At 36.3% G+C, this 23,090-nt stretch overlaps 1 protein-coding gene across 1 annotated transcript; it reads right to left on the bottom strand.

Moving 5' to 3' along the window:
• Positions 1-408: 408 nt before the first annotated feature.
• LOC140874037 (uncharacterized) lies at positions 409-4,076 on the bottom strand. The gene is made up of 2 exons (XM_073277317.1): positions 3,441-4,076; positions 409-588 (listed from the first exon to the last, which is right to left on the bottom strand). The coding sequence occupies exons 1-2, from the start codon at positions 4,074-4,076 to the stop codon at positions 409-411; spliced, it is 816 nt and encodes a 271-aa protein (XP_073133418.1).
• Positions 4,077-23,090: the final 19,014 nt, after the last annotated feature.

A 23,090-nucleotide genomic window follows, 5' to 3' on the forward strand; every position in this document is an offset into this window, starting at 1 on the left:
GTTTTGCTCTTTTGTTTTAGTTTACTCTTTAATGATATGATTAATTGTGATTAATCGTTAATTGTCCTTAAGACGAGATTAGCAACCCGAGGTCCCCACACAGCTACTATCCTTTTCTCATTACTAATCATTTGATGCTATCCTGCTAGATCAAAACCTGTCGATGATAAACTCAAAAAAATTGCAGAGATTCCTGAGTATCATACTCTAATACCATTATTCAAGAATGACATTCTATGATAAGCTCATATCATTTATCTAGTCTAGTCTTAGATTACTGGGTTTGTGGGGCCTTGGGTTGTTAATCTTATTCTTAAGGAAATTAATATGTAAACAAGTATGTGATTTCACGGGACAACTCGAGAATCCTCTATCTCGAGTATCAAATCCCTTTCTATCGATGTCATCTTATAGCTTCTCTTTTCTTGATTCTTGAGTGCTTCTAATATGAAAACTATAACAAGAACACATATCAATCAAAATCTGCTCAAGTTCTTCAATCTTTAAAGCTAAAAATTCACAAACCTTAGCCAATTCAATCCCGGTTCGAAGACGGAGGCTCGAGTTTGATATCCCCTGTTTTGAAGTCTGAAAACACAGCAAAAATAGCTAATAACATTAGCAAGAACTCACTTCATTCACAGCTCAATCACAAGAATTCAAACTCTATCAAATTCTTGAACCGGCGGCGTAACGGTACGAAATCGGTAACCGAAACAAAAATCTAACCAATCTATCATTCATAACAACTTCATATACATCTTAAACCAGCACAATATCATCATATACCACCATATCAGCAGCTATAAATTTCTAAATACATTCTGTAATTTCATAACAAATAAAGTTGTCCGTTCTTCGATCTGACTTTGAGAAAACAATAAGTATAATCTCAAGAAAAACAACATACAATCATATCTGATTTTTCCAAAATTCTCAACTTTCAACACATGCTGGAACATCAAAATACTTACGTCAAATCGAAGCTCTTCTTGCAAGGATCGTGGAACTATACTCGGATTAATTGGACGGCCGGATCTTGAGAGATAAAAGATTAAAAGATCAACTTGTTTGAAAATATTGAAGCTCTCGACCTTGCTGCTGAAGAAGATGATAATTATGATGTTCTACATGTATATACACGTGAATACATATTCTCAAGCCATGTGTAATCCACCAACGTAAGGAAATTTCATTCTAGCCCCTGGATTCTTCACTATTTGCAATTCAGTCCTCGGTCAAACTTTTTAATTCAATTTCAATCCTAAATAATTTAAGAATATTAGAATTTAAATCTAAACTCCAAAATTCTCAAATTAAATATTTTCGGGGCTTTACAATTCTCCCCCTCTAGGAACTGATTTCGTCCTCGAAATCTCATGTAATCTGTATGCACATAAGATAAAGAAATAATAGAAAAACTGAATAAGACTCACATCAGTGAAATAACTCTGGAAATCTCTGTCTCATGTCTGATTCAGTCTCCCAAGTAGCTTCTTTAATGCCATGTCGACTATACTGAACTTTGACAAACTGAATAGTCTTGTTTCGGAGTTGCTTTTCTTTCTGATCAAGTATCTGAATCGGCTTCTCAAAATAGCTCAGAGTCTTGTCAAGTTCAGCTTCATCAGGTTGATGAATATGAGAAATATCAGGCTGATACTTCCGCAACATAGATACATGAAAGACATCATGTATTCCAGATAAAGATGGAGGTAACGCAAGTCTATAGGCAAGATCGCCTATCTTTGCGAGAATCTCATAAGGACCTATGAATCGTGGAGACAACTTTCCTCGCTTGCCAAATCTGACTGTACCTCTGAAAGGAGAAATCTTTAAGAATACTCTGTCTCCCTGATCAAAACAACGGTCTACGTCTGATATTCACATATTTGGCTTGTCGATCATGAGCTGTTTTCATTCTTTTCTAGATCAGCCTCACTTTCTCTGTCATCTCTTGAATCATATCAGGCCCAATATCAGGTGCCTATGAGATATCATCCCACTAGAGAGGTGATCTACACTTCTTTCCTACAGCGCTTCAAATGGAGCCATGTCAATGCTCGTTTGATAGCTGTTGTACATGTTATATGAAAATTCAGCAAGTGGTAACGAATCTTGCCAATTAGTGCCAAAGTCTAGCACTATAGCTCTAAGCATATCCTCAGGTGTTTGAATAGTTCATTCTGATTATCTGTCAGTTTAAGGATGATATGCAGTACTCAGATGTAATCGAGTACCTAAAGTTTGTTGCAGGCTGTGCCAAAAATGTGTTGTAAATCTAGGGTCTCTGTCAGAAACGATAGATTTAGGCACACCGTGCAATCTTACCACTTCTCTGACGTACATATCTGCCATCTGATCATGTTTATACGTCATTTTGTACGGAATGAAGAACACTAATTTTGTCAATCTATCAATAATCACCCAAATGGCATCACAACCTCTGGATGAACGCGGTAACTTCGTAACGAAACCCATAAAAATGTGATCCCACTTCCATTCTGGAATAAACAAGTTGTGCAATAAACCACCTGGTTTTTTTCTTCAGCCTTCACCTGTTGGAAATTCAAACATCGAGATACAACATCAGACTTCATTTGTTTCCACCAATACTGATTTTTCAAATCATTGTACATTTTTCTGCCACCGGGATGAATACAGAATCTACTACAATGAGCTTATTTCAATATTTGATGTCTCAAATCAGAAACATCTGGAACAATAAGTCTGTTATTCGCATATAAAACATCATCAGCAATGACCTGATGTTTAGATTGATGCCCTGATCTGACCATCTCAATCGATTTCTGAATACTCAAAACTGATTTCTGCGCTTCTTTGATTCTAATCAACAATTTCTCTGTTCTCAAAGTTTTTAATACAATTATTAGATGTTCAGCATGATCACACATATTCTTCGAATAAATCAGAATATCGTCAATGAAAATAATAACAAAGTCGTCAAGATATCTCTGAAATATTCTATTCATCAGTCCCATAAAAACTGCGGGAGCATTGGTCAATTCAAAAGGCATAACAATGAACTCATAATTACCATACCTTGTTCTGAAAGAAGTCTTTGAGATATCCTCATCTCGCAATCGCAACTGATGATAACCAAACCTCATATCGATTTTGGAATATACTGAAGAACCCTGCAACTGATCAAACAAATCATCTATTCTAGGCAAAGGATATCGATTCTTTACTGTTGATTTATTCAGTTGCCGATAGTCGATGCAAAGTTTCATCGATCCGTCCTTCTTTCGTACAAATAGCACTGGAGCTCCCCAAGGAGAAACGCTTGGTCTAATGTACCCTTTAGCCAGAATATCTTCCAGCTGTTCTTTCAGTTCTTTCAATTCAACTGGTGTCATTCGGTAAGGAGCTTTCGATATCGGTTGCGTACCTGACATCAGTTCTATACTAAAGTCTACCTTTCGAATTGGAGGAAATCCTGTGATCTCATCAGGAAAGACATCAACAAATTCACTAACTACTGGCAAATCTGCCAATTTCGGGCTAGTTTTCAGTACATCTATAGCATAGATAAGGAATCCTTCTGCTCCTTTCTGCAATAAGTGAGTCATAGACAATACAGATATCAAAGAGATTCTAGCTCGTGAACCTTTACCATAAAACTTCCATTCATCAGCCATCCCTAATCTGAATCTCACAACCTTCTGAAAGCAATCAACTATAGCACTGTACTTGGTTAACATGTCTATGTCGATAATACAACCAAAGTCTGACAAACCAAGCACAATACAGTCTATCTCAATCACATTGCCTTCATACTGTAGTATACAATTTTTGACAGATTTCACAGATACTATAACTTTCCCCAAAGGTAAAGAGATAGAGACTACAGTAGCTAATGGCTCAATAGGCAAATCATGTGATATAGCAAATTGTTCAGAAATAAACGTGTGTGATGCACCTCTATCGACTAGCACATAAGCATTATAACTACAAAGAGAATAAGTACCTGCTATTATGTCATCAAGTGCTGCTTGAGCCTGCTCCTCAGTCAAATCAAAGACTCGAGCTTGTTTCCTAGGAGGTAGAATCATTTTCTAGATTCCTCCTACTTGACTCTATGATGGTGGCTGGGGCTGGAAAGAATGAACTGAAGATGATTGCCTCTCTGACTAAGTCACTGATCTAGATGATCCAACACCTTGTGAACTTCCAGAACCACGTTGTGGGCAGATTCTCACAAAATGTCCCGTCTGATTACAAATATGACAACTGCCAAATACACCTCTACATTGTTCGCTGACATGATGACCTCCACATTTGTTGCAGTATACTCCATAGGAACCTGAACTCTATCCAGACTTGAACTTTCTTTGTCCACTAGAGCTAGAAGAACTGCTACATACTTTCTTAAACTGCTTCCCTTTAGCTCTGAAGAAATCTCTTCTGCTACTACCACTTCCTCCCTCGAATCTAGGTGGTGGTGGTGGAATCTGTGGCTGATCCAGAGATGATCTAGCTGGCGGTGGTACAAACTGTGCTCCTCTCTGTCTCAATATACCAGCTTTTATTCCCTTTGCACGATTAAGGGCATCGACAAAGTTATTTGGTCGTCCAACATTCACTAAAGTGAAGACATCCGAATTCAAGCCATTTATAAACTGATCAGCTTGAGCTTCATCATTGTCTGCTATATGGGGAGCGAATTTCAGCAGATTCGTGAACTTGGCAACATATTCTTTGATGTTCAACTGCCCTTGTTGCAGACTAGCAAACTTTGCTCATTTTTCTTTTATATAGGAAACTGGGAAGAATCGTTGATAAAAAGCAGTTTTAAATACAGACCAGATAACGATCGTACCTCGATTCTCCAATGATTTCTTTGCTGCTATCCACCAACCTTTTGCGAAGTCATGTATTTGGTTTACAACAAGTTTGAAACGGTGATTGTCTGAATAATCAAGGGATTCAAACAACTGAGCAGTCAACAGAATTATCAGTTCTCTTCAATGTTGGCGGTTTAAAGGACTGAAATATTTTTAAAAGAGTTTCCATCGGAGTGGCAGTCACATCCATCATATCTTTGGAAGTACTACCCTGTTAAGTTCTAGGAATTTCTGTTGCTTGTGGCACTGTCGGTGCTACATTTGCCTGTTCGACAGAGGAACTGTGCCTGTCTGTCTCGTAATCGGTCATCGAGGCATATCTGATAATCAAACAGATTAGTGCACAATTCATCAATATATCATAGGCACAATTCTGTCTTAATCCTACTCTGATTAGCATACATAAAAGTGATGTTCTGATTCATTGTCAGTCAATACAGGCTTCCAATCACTTCAGATAACCAGGTAAGCATGTAGTTCTAAAAGCTGTAAATCAGTTCAAATTATAAACATGCTTTAAGAGTAAGTAAATCAATCGAAAAGACTCGATCTATCCCGCTCACTCACTTTTATCTTGGTCCAAGAGCAAAATTCGCTCTGATACCACCTATTGTGGCGCCTCGGGTTGTTAATATTATTCTTAGGGCAATTAATAAGTAAACAAGTATGTGATTTCACGGGACAACTCGAGAATCCTCTATCTCGAGTATCAAATCCCTTTCTATCGATGTCATCTTATACCTTCTCTTTTCTTGATTCTTGAGTGCTTCAAATCTGAAAACTACAACAAGAACACGTATCAATCAAAATCTGCTTAAGTTATTCAATCTTCAAAGCTACAACTTCACAAACCTTAGCCAATTCAATCCCGGTTCGAAGACGGAGGCTCGAGCTCGATATCCCCTATTTTCAAGTCTGAAAACACAGCAAAAATAGCTAATAACATCATACTTACATCAAATCGAAGCTCTTCTTGCAAGGATCGTGGAACTATGCTCGGATTAATCGAACGGCCGGATCTTGAGAGATTAAAGATTAAAAGATCAACTTGTTTGAAAATATTGAAGCTCTCGACCTTGCTGCTGAAGAAGATGATAATTATGATGTTCTACATGTATATACACGTGAATACATATTCTCAAGCCATGTGTAATCCACCAAGGTAAGGAAATTGCATTCTAGCCCCTGGATTCTTCACTATTTGAAATTCAGTCTTAGGTCAACCTTTTAATTCAATTTCAATCCTAAATAATTTAAGAATATTAGAATTTAAATCTAAACTCAAAAATTCTCAAATTAAATATTCTCAGATTAAAATTAAATATTTTCGGGGTTTTACAGTTGACAACCTCTGGTATCAAGATAGGTACAAAATCGAGTCAACCTTTTCTGATTAAAAAAAATACTTACCTTGTCTGATACTGGTTTCCAATATCTATGTCTTGCAACAGATTTTCTTAGAAACACATTATGACTGAGTCACATTCATGGCTGAGTAAAATCAAATTATTCGACCACAAAATCTCTGTCCATACTGATCTGTTCATCTTATTGCTGACAAGTGTCATCACCATAGCAAATCAGGGTCAACATTACATATGTAAACTAGGGTTGAATCTTCAACTATTCTCCTTAGGTAGAAGACAATTATGAAATTTCTAGCATAAGCATTCCCAATATATATCCCAAGATCTAAGGAATTCTAAATATCAACAATCCATGTGGATTGATAAGTGCATTTTGTGTACATTATTTCGTGATGGATTTTTATCTATTTTGTGTGCATTCATATTGTTTTTATTTATTTTTATGTGTTTTAGTACATGTGTGTGTATTTCACTCCTCGGGTTAATTTTGTAGGAAAATGAATTGTTGAAGAGTGAATTACGGAGCAGCTTTGTTCAAAAAATCAAATTTCATTTTTGAAACATCCAAATCTGATCTCCCTTGTTCAGAATAAATTTCAAGATGTTTTGAAGCTTCTGTCCAAATTTCAGCTCGATCCGATGGCTAGATCTTGAGATATAAATTTTTTCAAAATCGTCGCTCGCTGCAGATATTTTGTACTGCGCACGCGCGAGAATGGAGCTCACGCGCGCGCGAGTTGCTGGTTCAGACTCTGTTTTTTAATGTTGCGCGCACGCGAGGCTTCTCCAGGCGCGCGCGCGCGTGTTCTGGCATCATATTTGTTCCAAAAATTCCTTGTTTTGAAAGGAAATTAATTGGTAGGCGTTTCGGACCATTTATATAGAAGATATTACATATTTTTGAGGGTTCTGAAGTTCCAGAAGGCAGACAACACAGAGGAGGCGGCTACAAGGCTTGGGAGAGAAGATTTCTCTTTTCTTTTATTCTTCTTATTTTTATTTTTGATTATTTTTTTAATTATTGAGTAGTTTATTTCCAACCAAGACTGCGTGATTGAGCCGAACAAATTCATGTAGAAAACTTGGATGTTTGTTTGAGATTTTTCAGACTTGATTTTATTTTATTGATTGTCAGATTTATATTTGTCTTGTGAATAGTATGATCAATTGTTTGCTTGCATGTTAATCGATTTCAAGTCAACAGAGGAGGTATTGATTTCGATCACTTTGATAATCAACATATTGTAAAATCGACTAGAAATAGAATTCGGTTTCAGTGTGCGGTTTGGGTGTAAACTGAATTTTCACAAATATTTAATGCATTCAAATTTGATTAGAATTATGAAAGATTAGTTCATCAATATTTGAATAGGTTTGATTGTTCTAGAAATAGTTCTTTGAACAAATTTGGAGAATTCTGGTGAATTAAGATTAAATCTGAGTCCTGAATTGACTACCTGTTATATGATTTGTTCGGTACCTACGTTTGTCTTGGTTGTCTTTGTTTTAATTATTTTTATCTTCAGTTATTTTTATTCTTATTTCTTAAACAATTTTTATTTTATATTCTTATTTTATTTAATTCAAAATCCATTCTACTATTTTGTCTAGATTAAGTAAAATAATTAAATCTTGAGAATTGACAACAGTCCCTGTGGGATCGATACTTGGACTCTCTATCCACTTTACTATTACTTGACCTAGTGCACTTGCTAGTAAATACCGAATTAAGCGGTCATGGATCTAAACATCTTTTTGAGGTAACATCAAATGGCTAAGTCCCTAATCACTACAGGCTCACAGAACTATCATACTTGCCTCAAGATCCACAATATCTCATTACCTGACTACAAATCTATACTCATCGGATTTGATGATATCATCTCCTGATATTTATCCACTGCGACTTAAAATTAGCCAAAAAATATCAATCAAGTTAAGTAACCACTAATCAATTCTCGATCACTTAGAACATAAACTGCTGATCATAAAATTCTAATATCTGAGTTATATTAAAGAAGTCGTCTAATCCCATACACTTGAAATCGCAAGATTCCCAATACTGAGTTCATTTTACCTATCTCTAACATAGTCAGACAATAACCAATAGAAATCACTGACACTGATCATGTACCAATCTGGATCTATTACCAAATTTGTTGCTGTCCAATCAGAAATGAGCATTACATTTCATACGTAGCCTTGGACTAATTCCAATTAAATAATCATCAACTACCTTGGATAATTTATCACAAGAATACCTCATTCTATATCTCTGACGAAGTCAGACGATAATCTAAAATGATTATTGGTATTAATATGTCCACATACTAGATTTATCCATCTACTTAAATCCCAATAACAAATGCATAACCTATCTGTTCACAACGATCACTCGTCGAGGAATATCCATTCAAAGACTATTTTGACAACATAAATTCTTAGTATGTATCTCTGACAATTAATTCAGATGATAACTAATTTTTTATACTAAATCTGGTATCAAAATATATTTCTTACGAGAGAATCCAAATGACTAATAACTATACTATTTCTGTGACTATTGCAAAACCACTAGACTAAGGTAGCCTCCCCCAAACACATCCTCCCTTGAAACACGAAAGGTTTTCAGAGTAATGCTGGCATAGGTTCGCGTTTCCTCTCCGTCTAGTTAATTAATTCTTACATTCCATAGTACTTGGTATAATGCCTCGATGAAACTCATCATCACTTGTCAACAACCTAACGAAGTTGAATCCACTCAACTGGTCTATTGATAACTGCCTATAACAAAATCATACAATAAACTAGTATGAATCATACCCCTGATGAAACACATCATCCCTGGCTCAAACTTTGAGGTCAATCAATTTACCGAAAATTCTAGGAAAACACCTAGAACTAATCATGTCGGATACCTATAATCAAATTACTCAATAAACTTATGAGTCACAATTGTTGAATTTCACTGAACCAATCAATTAGAATAATCCAACTCTGAATTCCTTTTAATCCCAAAACCAAATTCAATACAACTTGTTACAGTACCAAAATAGAACAACCAAGTACCATCAGATAAATCCAAGTGTTGTACAATTCTTGTTACAAATTCAAATTGAATCACACTGAAGGATGTGCAAAGATATTATTTACCAATACATCAAATATTACAATCTGACTAAATGCGAAAATCTTTCATTCCATCTACTAATCTTAAACGCGAGGTTTCCGTCCTTCTTCAGTCAAAGGTCTTCATCGAATGCTGTCGAACCCTCTTTCCTCACAAGATCTAAAAGATTTTATTAACCTACCATATTTGCCCGGATCACATGAGGCATTCTCTTCGCAGGGTATTCTGATAATTTCTCCAACTACTAGTGAAGAATATTCAGGGTGTCTTCCTTGGTCAAAGATGAATAAACTACAGTGTCCCATGCATTCCAACCAACCCAAAAAGTGCCTGAAGTTCAAAACTAGATCTTTCCTTTCAGCTCAATCTTGTTTAGATCCACATAAGGCGAGTTTCTGACGCAAATCTTGGTGATGGCGATCTTGGAAAAGCCTAAGAGTCTTGCTATTCCAATTCCTGTTACTTCTATTGTCATCGAATCCAATACGTAATCTACAAAGGATAACCAACATGTCAACACTATGTCCCAAGAATCCTATTGCATGCTCTGATACCATAAATGTAGTGACCCACACCGTGATAACCTACTAATCAGAAACTTAAGCATGCAATTAAACTTCTAAAATAAACATAATCAGTGCAACTTTGGAATTAATTCCAAATACTGAACCGACATAATAAAACCGATAAATAAACCCAAATAAATACAACCCAATCGAATTAACTTAATAAAAGTAAAGTAAAACCTAATGGCTAACTCTGCAATCCTGCCTTGATCACCACCTAATCTCCAAATCCCCGGAAGAACTACCTACAACTGCCCAGTTGAATGGGGTGTCCAAGAAACACAAAAACATGGACGCGAGTAAACTATACTCAGTACGAGAGTATGAGTATACAAATACTATATGAACATGAATGCAAATGTACGGGTACAAAAACTCAAGGTCAAGAATAGACTCGGACCCTAGGTATGTATCATTATGTTTTGTCGTACCAGGAGGTGGCTCACATACACAACAATGGATATAGGTGACTTGATCACGAATCTACGTGTCCAACCATCCACTAAAAATATAGGGTAAGAACCCTATTACAGGATATTACAAGGGTACAAGCTCAAGATGATCGTGCATGAAACATAATAGCGTGACATAATATATGCTGATAAAATTATGCCATATAAAAAATGCAACACATAATATATGCATACTCAGTAAGGGTATCTCGAACAGTACTTTCGTACCCTAATAAATATCCTAGATGTCTCAGCATCTATATTCCATCACTACAGTTCAAGATAATCACGTGTTACTCATAATGCTCTAATAGCCTTAGCTAAGCCAATAGATACTTCTTAATTTTAATAGGGATCTCGGACTATACCTGCGTCCGTCGTCAGCCTGCTGATGTCGATAGTCCCAAAACTTGGGCACAACTCCGCTATGACCCCAGAGACGCTTTACCAAGGTCCGCCCCTTGATAAAGTAGGCTGAAAACCCTCAATACTACTCAGAACACGAGAGAGAGGAAGTGGGATTGGTGCAAAAATTTAAAGTTCATACCCCCTATTTATCGACAGATATCAGAAGCTCCGAACTCTCGATCGGACGTTCCGATCTCCGCATGCATGCCACATTCTAAACTGCCACGATCAAAGCTCCGATCCCTACTTCGGAAGTTCCGATCCCATGCATGCAACTTCGTGTTCAAACTTCAATGACACGTCACAAATGTGCATGACCTAACTACGATCGGAAGCTCAGATCATACTTCGGACGTTCCGATCTCCCCAGAGCTTCCGAACTCCTTTGCCCCTTTTGAACCCTTTGGACCCTCCGAACTCTACAAAGCATTGGGTTCGGACCTTTCGAACCACCCAAGTCGAAATAATCCCATTAACCATTTTTGGATATTCTGGATCCGATTTCTTGTTCCGTTTTATATAATTAAATCCCTTAATCATGTTTTTATTAATTCTAAACTTTTTAACCAAATTAATTTTATAAAATGGGACCGAGCTACTACAAATCTTGAGGCCTATTTATAGGCTTGGGTGCCAACGGTCAAAATTTTAAATATTATCTGATATCTTCAAATTCTTTTTGTTCTATTGTTTGTATTGCCACATCATCATTCTCTACCGCAATAGTATAATCAGAGTGCGTGGAGGTTGTTGCACAGTGTCAGTGTACGGAAGGCTTTATCCGCTGAGATAGACTAACTTACAACCGAATATTCCTGAAATGTTGGCAAATTGTCTGCGCGAACTTCAGTTGACTGACAAGAGCAGTTTTCTGGAAAATAGGTAGACTGAATTACAAGTGAATATTCTTGGAATGTTGGTAAACTGTCTGTGCAAACTTCAGTTGACTGATGAGAGTAGTTTTGTGGCAAATATGTAAACTGATCTACAACTGAATATTCATGGACTGTTAGTAAACTGTCTGCGTGAACTTCAGTTGTTTGACGAGAGCAGTTTTATGGAAAATAGGTAGACTAATCTACAAGTTTGAAAGTAGTTCAGTACTATAAGCAGTTTAGCAACTTGAGAAGTTTAGTGTGTCCAAATTCTTGACTAATCAGTCTAGGTAAGTAAACTATTTCAATTTATAGAAGTTTAGGTGCGAGAGCAGTTTACTGAACTGACTTAACTGATTCAGTTCAGTGATGCAGTTTTGATATGCATTTGACTTAATTTTGTGAAAACACCAAAACTTAAGTTCCTCAACACAAGTGGTATTGGAGCTTGGCCTCTCCTAGTACGGTGTGGTTTGGAGACGTACCAAGAGGAAGTTGATGGGCATGCGACACCCGAAGCCAAATTTCCTAGGGTGGTATATGGTCTGCAATATGGGTGGTTAATACCTGAAAGATGAAAACCCCACCAATGACTGGGAGACAGGTGACATGAATGAACCGATCCCACACCGGAATGAGAGGTAAAAAATTTTTGTTATGTACCACTCATATCACGAAGGTGCATCTTCTTTTCGGGGGCTCATCACATAAGAACTCCAAAGTTAAGCATGCTTGACGTGGCAATTATAGGATGGGTGACCCCCTGGGAAATTTCTCATGGTGACACCATGGTCCTTTTTTTCCAAAATTGAAGCAGACATTGTGATTCTTCTTAGAGTTATTCTTGTAGTGTTGCATCCGGCTAGAGTTGAACTTCCCTTGATTATTCCTTAAGAATTTTCCAAATTTATTCACAAACAAGGACATATCATCTTGCTTAATTGATCGGCAGACCTTTCTGATGTTGATACAGTTTCGACAGAGGTTGCAGCTAAAACCTTAGTCACATTCGAGGTAGACTCTTCACCAATTATTGTTTCCAACTCAAAAGTCATAAGATTTTAAATCGGCAAACAATTTGTGCAACTCCATTTTATTTAGATATTTTGAATTTCTCATGATTATGGTTTTGACATCTCATTCTCTCGACAGAGACCTCATCACCTTGACAGCTACGTCCCTCTTGTAATATTCTTTGTCGAGGCTTCTTAGCTCAATTACCACGTTGTTAAACCATTCATTAAAGTAGCTCAGACTCTCCACCTTCATCTTCATATTTTCATATTTCTGCACGACAACAAGAAACCTTTTCTCTTTGTTTGATATTTCCCTTCACAGAGTTGAATGATCTTTTCCCAAATTTCTTTAGCTAATGAGCACATTTTTATTTCGCTAAATGTGTTTTTGTCAAGATTTTTGAAAAAATATCTTTAGCCACGTGGTCCAAGTTTTCCTTCCTCTTGTCTTCAGACTCACTTCTTTGTTTTTCAATTGTTTGAGGTGCACCTTCAATGATGACTACTGCTATATTGGCTTTCATGATCGTGATCGGTCCATCTGTGATGTTATATCACATATCATCATCTTGAGCACCAAGATGAGCTTTCATCCTAATTTTCCAGACATCAAAATCTTCTTTAGATAATATAGGGATTTTCATAATAAAGTCATTGTAATATCAAGTTTCATAGGTTGGGATAAAGTTGCTCTGATACCACTTATTAGAGTTAAGTAGTTGGGGAGAGAGAGAGAGTTTGGGGAGTAAACACCTAGCAAAATTTTCGAATGGATTGGTCTGGATTTACAAAACTCAATCTCTTTATCTCAACTTTAGCCGCTGAAACAAGTCAACTGATATAAATCAAAGTGTTGCAATAGACTTGCAGTCAAACTAAACCAAGTAATTGTTGGGACAATGAATAGGCAAACACATATAATTGTTAGTAAATAGATTCGAAAAAAAAATACTCAGCAGATGTTTGTTGAATTTCGAAGGTGGTGTAATCTTTATACATATCACCTTCTTCAGTTTTTAGAAGGATATTCACAAGAACACTTTGAAAATTACAAGCAATTTATAGCTGCCCGATTCGATTTGGACTTACACTCAATTCCAATCTTGGCCTATTCTCTTAACAATTTGTGCAGAAGGACTCATTCTCACAATTACAAAGTATTTCAGAACGAATTCTAAAGCACACCAGTGATCCTTAATGATCAGATAAAAACTAATAAGTTGTGTGATTCTTTAGAATTTTCTTGCAATAACTTCGGCAGATAAGCTCAGTAATCAGCATAGTTAGTTTATGCATTTGTAATCAAGAATTCGAGCAGCTTCAAACTTCAAATATCAATACTATTTAAAGGAGAGATTAAACATTCAATCTGTTTGTTGCAAAAAATTTCATGTAGTGCCACGTGTTGCTGACAGTTTCCCAAGTAGTACACTTAAGGTACCGTTTGGTACACATTATTATTAATAAATGTATAATTTATCTCATCCAATCTCACGTTCTTCTCATCATATTATTTATCCATCTATTAATTATTGATTTTACATCAATCAAATCAGTAATAATTTATCTTACATCAATCAAATCATTGAATTTAAATTACTATATTATCCCTTATAAATAATATTATTTATATTCTATTTAATGTTAAAAGGAAAAAATAGTCATTTAATATTTTTATATTAAAATTTAATCAATCAAATAAAATAAACTATAATTTATCAATAAAATCCAATATTATATTAACTATCATTTCTTATTTATTTTTATTATATTACATTACTTGTCTATGTATTATTTATTTTATCCCTCAACCAAACATTAGGGTAGTGTGCGGGGTGACTGACCTGTCCGTCATTCCAACGAATATGAATTTAATATTAATTAATTTACTTATCGGTATGTGACTGCTAAAATCGGTGTGATTAAAATCAACTAGCAAGCGTATCAGGTCAAGTTATAGATAGTGAATAGAATTAGATGTCGAGCCCACAGAGAATGTATAAATATGACTACCAGAATATAATTATTTCTACTTAATCTAGACTAATCAAAAAGAGTGATGAAAATTCAAAATTTAAACTAAAAAATTAAATTGCAAATAAAATTCAACTCAATAAAAACGCAGCAGAGATTTTGGATTAAATTCAATTTGGGAAAAAATCGATCAAGGACACACGTAGGTACCAGACAAATTATGTAAGAAGTAGTCGATTCAAGACTAAGATTTTAATCTTATATTACGGGAATTCTCCTATCTTGTTCAAAGGTATATTTCTAGAACAATCAAACCTATTCAAATATTTACGGATTAATCTTTCGTAATTCTAATCAAATTTGAATGCGTACGAACGGTGAAAATTTAGTTTACACCCAAACCGCACAATGAAATCGAATTCTATTTCTTGTCGGTTTTACTATATTTTGATTATCAAAGTGATCAAAATCAAAACCTCCTCTGTCGACTTGGAATCAATTAACATGCAAGCAAATAATTGGCCAGATCATTCACAAGACAAATATAAATTTGACAATCAATAAAATAAAATCAAGTCTGAAATCTCAAATAAACAATCAAGTTTTCTACATAAATTGTCTGGCACAATCATGTGGCCTTGATCGAAAGAAAGACTACTCAATAAACAAAATCATGATTCAAAACAAGTTTTTAATCATGAACTAAAAATAATAAGAAAAGAAGAATAAAATGAGAAATCTTCTCTCCCAAGTTGTAGTAGCGGCCTCCTCTGTTCTCTGCATTTTGGAACCCCTAATCTGATGAATAAACCGATATTTAAATGTCCAATGATTCCCAAAAGATAATATCCCATCCGAGCAAGAGTTTCCAAATTTAAAAACTCTGTACGCGTGGCTCGCTCGAGTGAGCACAAAGTGTGCTCGAGCGAGCAACTCCCTGCCCCGAGGATTTCTGATCACGTATTTCTCGCTCGAGCGAGTGATTGACTGCCTCGTTAATTCAGCTGCACAGCTTCCTTGCGCGATTGTTCAACCACGAAACGCAATCGCACTTCCTTCTTTTCCAACCTTGCGCGATAGCTCTTCCTCCAATATTTAACAGCGCGAGGCACCTGCTATTCCCATGCGCTATCGCTCTTGTTCAATCTCCAATAGCGCAGCTCATCATGCGCTGCTCCCATCTCCTCCATACGCGATAGCGCTTCTTTTCTTGAGCTGTAGGATAGAGCGATAGCACTACTTTTAGAGCTAACTTTTAGAGCTAACTTTCTCTTTAGCGCTTCAATCTCTTTATTTTTTTTTTCTTTTTTTTTTCTTCTCTCTTATCTTGCCTTCAAAACTCTTTTAATTACCATTTTTCCTACAAATAAAATCCGGAGAGTGAAATACACATGAATGCAATAAAACACATAAAAACACCTAAAACAATATGAATACACACAAAATAAACATAAAAATATCACGAACTAATGCATACAAAATGCAATTATCAACACCCCCATACTTAAATTTTGCTCGCCCTCGAGCAAGACATGCAAAAACAATATGCAAACAATGACACAAGTAAAAATGAATCATGAACAAAATAGCCTTCGATAAGTTTCAACTTCAAAAACTAAAAACCACTAATACTTCTGATCGCCATAATACACTGTCAGTTTAACGTAAACGTGTGTGTGTGCCATGTCATTCCAGTTTTATGCAACTTCAAAAGAATCTGTCCTAAGAATGCTTAGCAACCTATGAACATTCAGTGTAAGTGTCACAATCCATCACTCTTTCATCTCAACAATCCCAAACAAAAACATGCACTTTCTTGAGATTAATTACGCACCGCCGGATTTTGCATCCGGTTTTCTTAAACCCCAATAATTACCCGCAGACTTAGGATAACTATGATAGGATTAGAATTTCAATCCCCTCGTCTATAGCCCGGATGGAGCTACAATCCCATTTAGCCCGCAAACTTAGCTATAGAAGAATGATTAGAATTTCAATCATTTTTCAAGCCCGGATGGAATTGTTATTTTTTAAAAATTTCAAATATTTAACCCCATGGAATCCGCATACTTAGCGACGAACAGAAGATTAGGATTTCAATCCCTTTCTCGTAACCCGGATGGAGTTAACTTATTTTTTTTCAAAGAATTTTTTCAAAAAATTTCTAGGTGCGCCCAAGATCATACATGCAATGTCAGACAATCAACAGGAATCCAAAGACACTATCATGATCAACAAACACCTATTGTCGTGCAATGGTCAAACATACACGAACTTCATCAATTATTTTGCTACATTACACCAGTCTAACATGCATGCTTAAAAAGATTCACGATTTAACCAAAAACTTTTCATGTTTAATCAAAAGCAAAATTTTCACAAAAATTTTTTTTTTTCACAACTCCAGCATCATCGGCCAACATTTATCATTCTCCTTATTCACACAACACAAACACAAAACAATATGATATGCTTGATTACAAACTATATGCAATAAACGAAATCATATGAATGCAAAACACAATGATGAACGAAACAAAACTAAATAACACCCCCAATACTTATCCAAAGCATTGCCCTCAATGCTCTAGAAACACAAACAGTATGCACAAACAAAGAAGAAATGCAAGACAAACAACAAAAACAGAATGAAATTGAAAACTGAAACTCCCCTGGTTAATTCGCTGGCATCTCCATCGTTCTATTCATCTTCACACTCTAGCAGTGACATCTTTTGAGGTGATAGTAGCAGACTGGGTGAATCGGCATTCATGGCAAACTAGCATAAGAAATAACAAAAATAAAATATAATTAAAAATAAAACTATGCAAAAAGAAACTAAAAAGCAAGGTAAAGAACACTGGGTTGCCTCCCAGTCAGCGATAAATTTATAGTCTATAGCCCGAATATATTCCTCTCTTGAGTGGCCACATTTAAGGTGGTTTATCCACCATCTTGGAAAAACTCTGATCAATCCTGCAACTGCCTTCTTTACCTCTATAGATATTTTGCAAGGGACCAATTCCTTCGGAGAGCTGAACCTGCTGACATTCCCCAACATCATGAATCACATCAATAAAATTGACAGCAGAGCAAATTTGAGCTATCACTAGCCGACTTAAACATATGGAATACAACTTGCTCATCATTCAATCTCAACACTAACTCTCCCTTTTCAACATCCTCTAACGCTCTACTCATTGCTCATCATTCAATCTCAACACTAACTCTGGATCGTGAGATTTGGTTGGAAGCTTATTTTGCATCACCGCCGAGCATCCCTCATTCAGTGTAACCTGCATCACGTCATTCAACTTCTTTTTATTCCTTAGTAAATCCTTCAGAAATCTGGCATAATTCGGCATCTGAGCTAAAGCGTCTGCAAAAGGCATGTAAATATGTAGTTTCTTGAAAATTTCAAGAAACTTTTTAAATTGAAAATCAAATATAACTGCTTAGCTCTATGGGGGAAAGGTAAAGTAGATATATCAACATCAGCATTAACATCAAATTTTGAAGTTTTACCTTTCTTACCTGCCATGGAGGAATTTTCAGCACACACATCCTTCTTGGAATCTGAATTTTTCGGTCTTTCCATAATCTTCTCTTCATCCGTCTGCTCAGGTTTTTCAGATTGTGCTTAAGTCATGACCATGATAGCATGCACGCCTCTGGGATTTGGTTCAGTGTTGCTAGGCAACGACCCTTCTGGCCTGGTTGACAGTTGTGTTGCTATCTGAGCCATTTGTGTTTCCAACCTCTGCAACATTGCTTCTTGATTCTGTAACCGAGCTTCTGTACCAGCCACGTACTTCATCATTATCTCCTCAAAGCTCGGCTTCTACACCTCTTTCTTAGGTTGACTCTGTAAGTTCTGATTGTAAGTGTTGTTGTATGAGTTGTATGGCTGTCGTCCTTGATTTTCTGCAAAATTTTCCGCTTCAACTTCAAACAACTGTTGTTTTTCTGGCTTATTTCCCTGTATTTGATTAACTGGAGCTGTTTCATAAGTGCCATCTGGTGTGTCAGAGCGTCGATCTTAGCATTCATGGCCATTAAAGCATTGCCCTCTAGAACTCCAGCCTTCTTCTCCTTCTTTACATCCGGCCACCCAATGTTGCTTTCCGCCATGTTACCAATTATCTTCCATGCGTCTGCTGGCGTCTTCCTGAATAAGCATCCATTAGCAGCAGCATCCAGCATAGATCGAACCGACTGATCAGCCCCATTGTAAAAAGTCTGGCTCTGAGTAAGATTATGTTGAGGACACATCCTCAACATCTTTTTAAATCTGGTCCTTGCCGCAAGAAGAGATTCCCCTTCATTCTGTTTGAACGAGATAATATCAGAGAACAACTTTTCCATCTTCGTTGGAGGGAAATACTTGTTCAAAAAATTTTGAACAAGTTGGGTCCAAGTAGTGATGGAACCCGCAGGCAGATCATCTAGCCACTCCATAGCTTCGCCTTGTAGAGAGAATGGGAATAACCGCAGTCGCATTGCATCATATGTTACCCCATTAACCTTGAACGTGTCGCAGATCGACAGAAAACACTCCAGATGAGCGTAGGGGCCTTCCAAAGATGTGCCCTCAAATCTCGCTTGCAGTTGGATCATATGAATAGTAGAGGGTTTCAGCTCAAAATTGTTCGCCTCAACAGCGGGGCGAACTATGCTAGATCCATAACCTTCAACTGGCGGCCTAATCAGATCCTACAGTACGGTTGTCGGCCATCTCTTGTTCTGACTCTGAATCGAGTTCCAGATTAATATCTCTCCTAGCTCTCCGAATCCTGCTAAGTGTGCGTTCTATCTCTAAATCGAGTGGTAGAAGATCTTTGGTGTGTCTCTTTATATGCATGCACAACAGATAGTACATGAAAATCACCAAGGCAAGAAGAGAATTCAGAATTTAATAAAATAAATTAAAATTAAGTCTAATCTCAAGTGAAATAAAAATTTTGATATCAAAACAGTCCCCGGCAACGGCGCCAAAAACTTGACTACTAAAATCGGTGTGATTAAAATCAACTGGCAAGCATACCAGGTCAAGTTATAGATAGTGAATAGAATCAGATGTCGAACCCACATGGACTGTATAAATATGACTACCAAAATATAATTATTTCTACTTAATCTATACTAATCAAAAAGAGTGATGATAATTCAGATTTTAAACTAAGAACTTAAATTGAAAATAAAATTCAATTCAATAAAAACGCAGCAGCGATTTTGGATTAAATTCAATTTGGGAAAAACTCGATCAAGGACATACGTAGGTACCAGATAAATTATGTAACACGTAGTCAATTAAAGACTCAGATTTTAATCTTATATTACGGAAATTCTCCTATCTTGTTCAAAGGTCTATTTCTAGAACAATCAAACCTATTCAAATATTGACGGATTAATCTTTCGTAATTCTAATCAAATTTGAATGCATGACGAACGGTGAAAATTCAGTTTACACCCAAACCGCACAATGAAATCGAATTCTATTTCTAGTCGGTTTTACAATATGTTGATTATCAAAGTGATCAAAATCAAAACCTCCTCTGTCGACTTGGAATCGATTAACATGCAAAAAAATAATTGGCAGATCATTCACAAGACAAATATAAATTTGAAAATCAATAAAATAAAATCAAGTCTGAAAATCTCAAATAAACAATCAAGTTTTCTACATAAATTGTCTGGCCCAATCACGTGTCCTTGATCGAAAAAAGAGTACTAAATAAACAAATTATGATTCAAAACAAGTTTTTAATCATGAACTAAGAATAATAAGAAAAGAAGAATAAAACAAGAAATCTTCTCCCAAGTTGTAGTAGCGGCCTCCTCTGTTCTCTGCATTCTGGAACCCCTAATCTGATGAATAAATCGATATTTAAATGTCCAAGGATCCCCAAAAGATAATATCCTTTCCGAGCAAGAGTTTCCAAATTTAAAAACTCTATACGCGTGGCTCGCTCGAGCGAGCACAAAGTGTGGGGACCTCGGGTGCTAATCTTTCTTCTTAATGGGAAATCAATATTAATTACAAACCAAGAAATAAATAAGTAAGAAAACAAATTTTTTTTAAAATATGGGCGCGGGTGCGCCCTATGCCAGCGCCCCCGCGCCCAACCTGGGAGAACTTTTGTTCTGCCAGGGCACGGGTGCGCCCTGGACCGGCGCCCCCGCACTCATCCTGGCAGAACAAAAGGCGCGGGTGCGCTCGGGCCAGCGCAGGTGCACTCAAACGGGCAGAAAACTTCCCAACATGATTTCTTTTGCTGTCAAAGAAGGTTTCATGATGTACAACCCTTACATACAACTCAAAATACATACAAACAAAGTTTATATCAACAAAACTCAATCTACACATATAATGCTACCTTTGTGCTTCAAAAGTTGATACATACACATGTTTAACTAACATGTTTTCCAACCAACTAAGTTTGATACAAATTCATGATAGCAACTGATGTGGTGATAATTTCCTATGTTTAATTGAGTTAATTTGTGATGATTAGGTGTATTTTGATTGACTAAATTCATGTTATAATTCATAATCATTGTATGTGATTTGATATAGGAAAAGAGAAGAAATGGAACTAAAGATGGAAGAAAGAGCCGAGATAAGAGAATAATTACAAAACAGCAATGATCAGAAAAACATATTTAATTTTAGATTTGTCCAAATCCGATCTCTACTGTTCCAAACAAATTTCAAGATGTTTTGAAGCAGCAGTCCAAATTTCAGCTCAATCCAACGGCTAGATCTCCGGATATGAATTTTTTAAAATCGCTGCTTGCTGGAAAAAAGTCGTGCTCGATCCTCCCAACCCACAGGATCGAGCGCGAGAGAATTTGCAAACAGTAAGTTGTATATTTTTGCGCGCTCGATCCTACCAACTCATAGGATCGAGCGCACCGACTTTTCCGAGAAATTCTTTTAAGTTAGGAAACTTATTTCTTTAGGACTCTAGTCATATTTAAGGGTTTTGATCTCGTTTTTTGAGAGGATTATCAATCTTCTGGATGGCTGAACACGCAAGAAAACATCTGGCGGCTAGGTTCTATCTTCTCTGTTCTTAGATTTTAATCTTTCTAGTTTTTGTACTTGGTTGAGGAAGAAGAAACCCTTGATTTTATTCACTTTGTGAGATTTTGATTTTCAACGTTTGATTTTTATCGAGTATCAAGAGTTGTTCTGGTTTATTTCATGCTTGTGTGTTTGATTATTAGATTGATCACCTGATAATTCTTTCGTATAATCTACTGCTAAATTAGAACTCAAATCCGTAATTGTTTGAATCATCTAATTTGTGAAGCAACTGCGTTTAATATTTTATGTTGTTGAATTTGTTAAATCGTAGGAACAACAATTGACTAGGTTAAATACACCCGCTGGTGCATGTGTTGCCTAGATTCATCAGTTTCACTAATATGAATGCTACCTTAGATTTAAATCTAGATCGCTGGTATTTGAGTTGATTTATTGGCAAGGGTTAATCTAGAACTCTTGTGTCTAATTAACTAAGATTAAGGTGGAATAGGAATTAGATTTTCAATGGTGAATATTTACTGAGAATTAATTATTTTTAGAGAATCGATGATCGAGTGAATGATTTCAAGTGTGTAGTCGACCGATACCAAGTCTCGTTAATTTATTGATCTTCCTTATTTTAATTTTTTCATAGTAGTTAGTAAAATCCAAAAAACCCCCCTTTTAATTATTTTCAGTATTTTTAAGAACACAAATAAATTTTACTTTCCTCGTGGGAACGATCCATACTCTCGCTTCTACATGTTTATTTAGTTAATCTGAGTTGGGTTAATTTGGGCACGACACGACTAAGCGCTACCAAATTTTGGCGTTGTTGCCGGGGAAAGGCGTTTAATTTATTTATGTTTTTGTTTTTTTTATTTTTATTATTCCTCCTAGTGCTAGTCTGGTTTGTTCGTGCGTGCAGGTGAATCTTCGGAAGAAGAAGAATTTCCATACGACCCAGAGATAGAAAGAATTTTTCATAGGCGAAGGGGGATTCTTGCGGTGTAATACTTTGAGATGTTAAATCGACAAGTATTCACAAGTTTTACCCAGCAACACGGAGAGTCATTATGCGCAGCATGGAAGAGATTCAGAGATTTGAAAACCATCTTCCGGTATCATGAGTTTTCTAACTATTCTGTCCTTACAATTTTTCTTGATGGTTTGGATGCAGTGACAAGAAGATGGGTAGTTGATGGAGCTTTCACAACCGGTATTTCAATATTTTGCCGAGATGAGGATACCATGAGACACCTGTTGGATGATATGGCAGAGTTTGACTATTACCGGTATTCGCAATCTCAATACCCGGATTTTATAGACCAAACATTTGAGCTTCAAAAGGAGGAGGGAAGTTGTTCGGAGTTGATCTTACATCCGCTGGATATCATGAGCAAG

The sequence above is a fragment of the Henckelia pumila genome, chromosome 1, assembly GCF_033568475.1.
Source record: "Henckelia pumila isolate YLH828 chromosome 1, ASM3356847v2, whole genome shotgun sequence".
Taxonomy (NCBI): Eukaryota; Viridiplantae; Streptophyta; class Magnoliopsida; order Lamiales; family Gesneriaceae; genus Henckelia; species Henckelia pumila.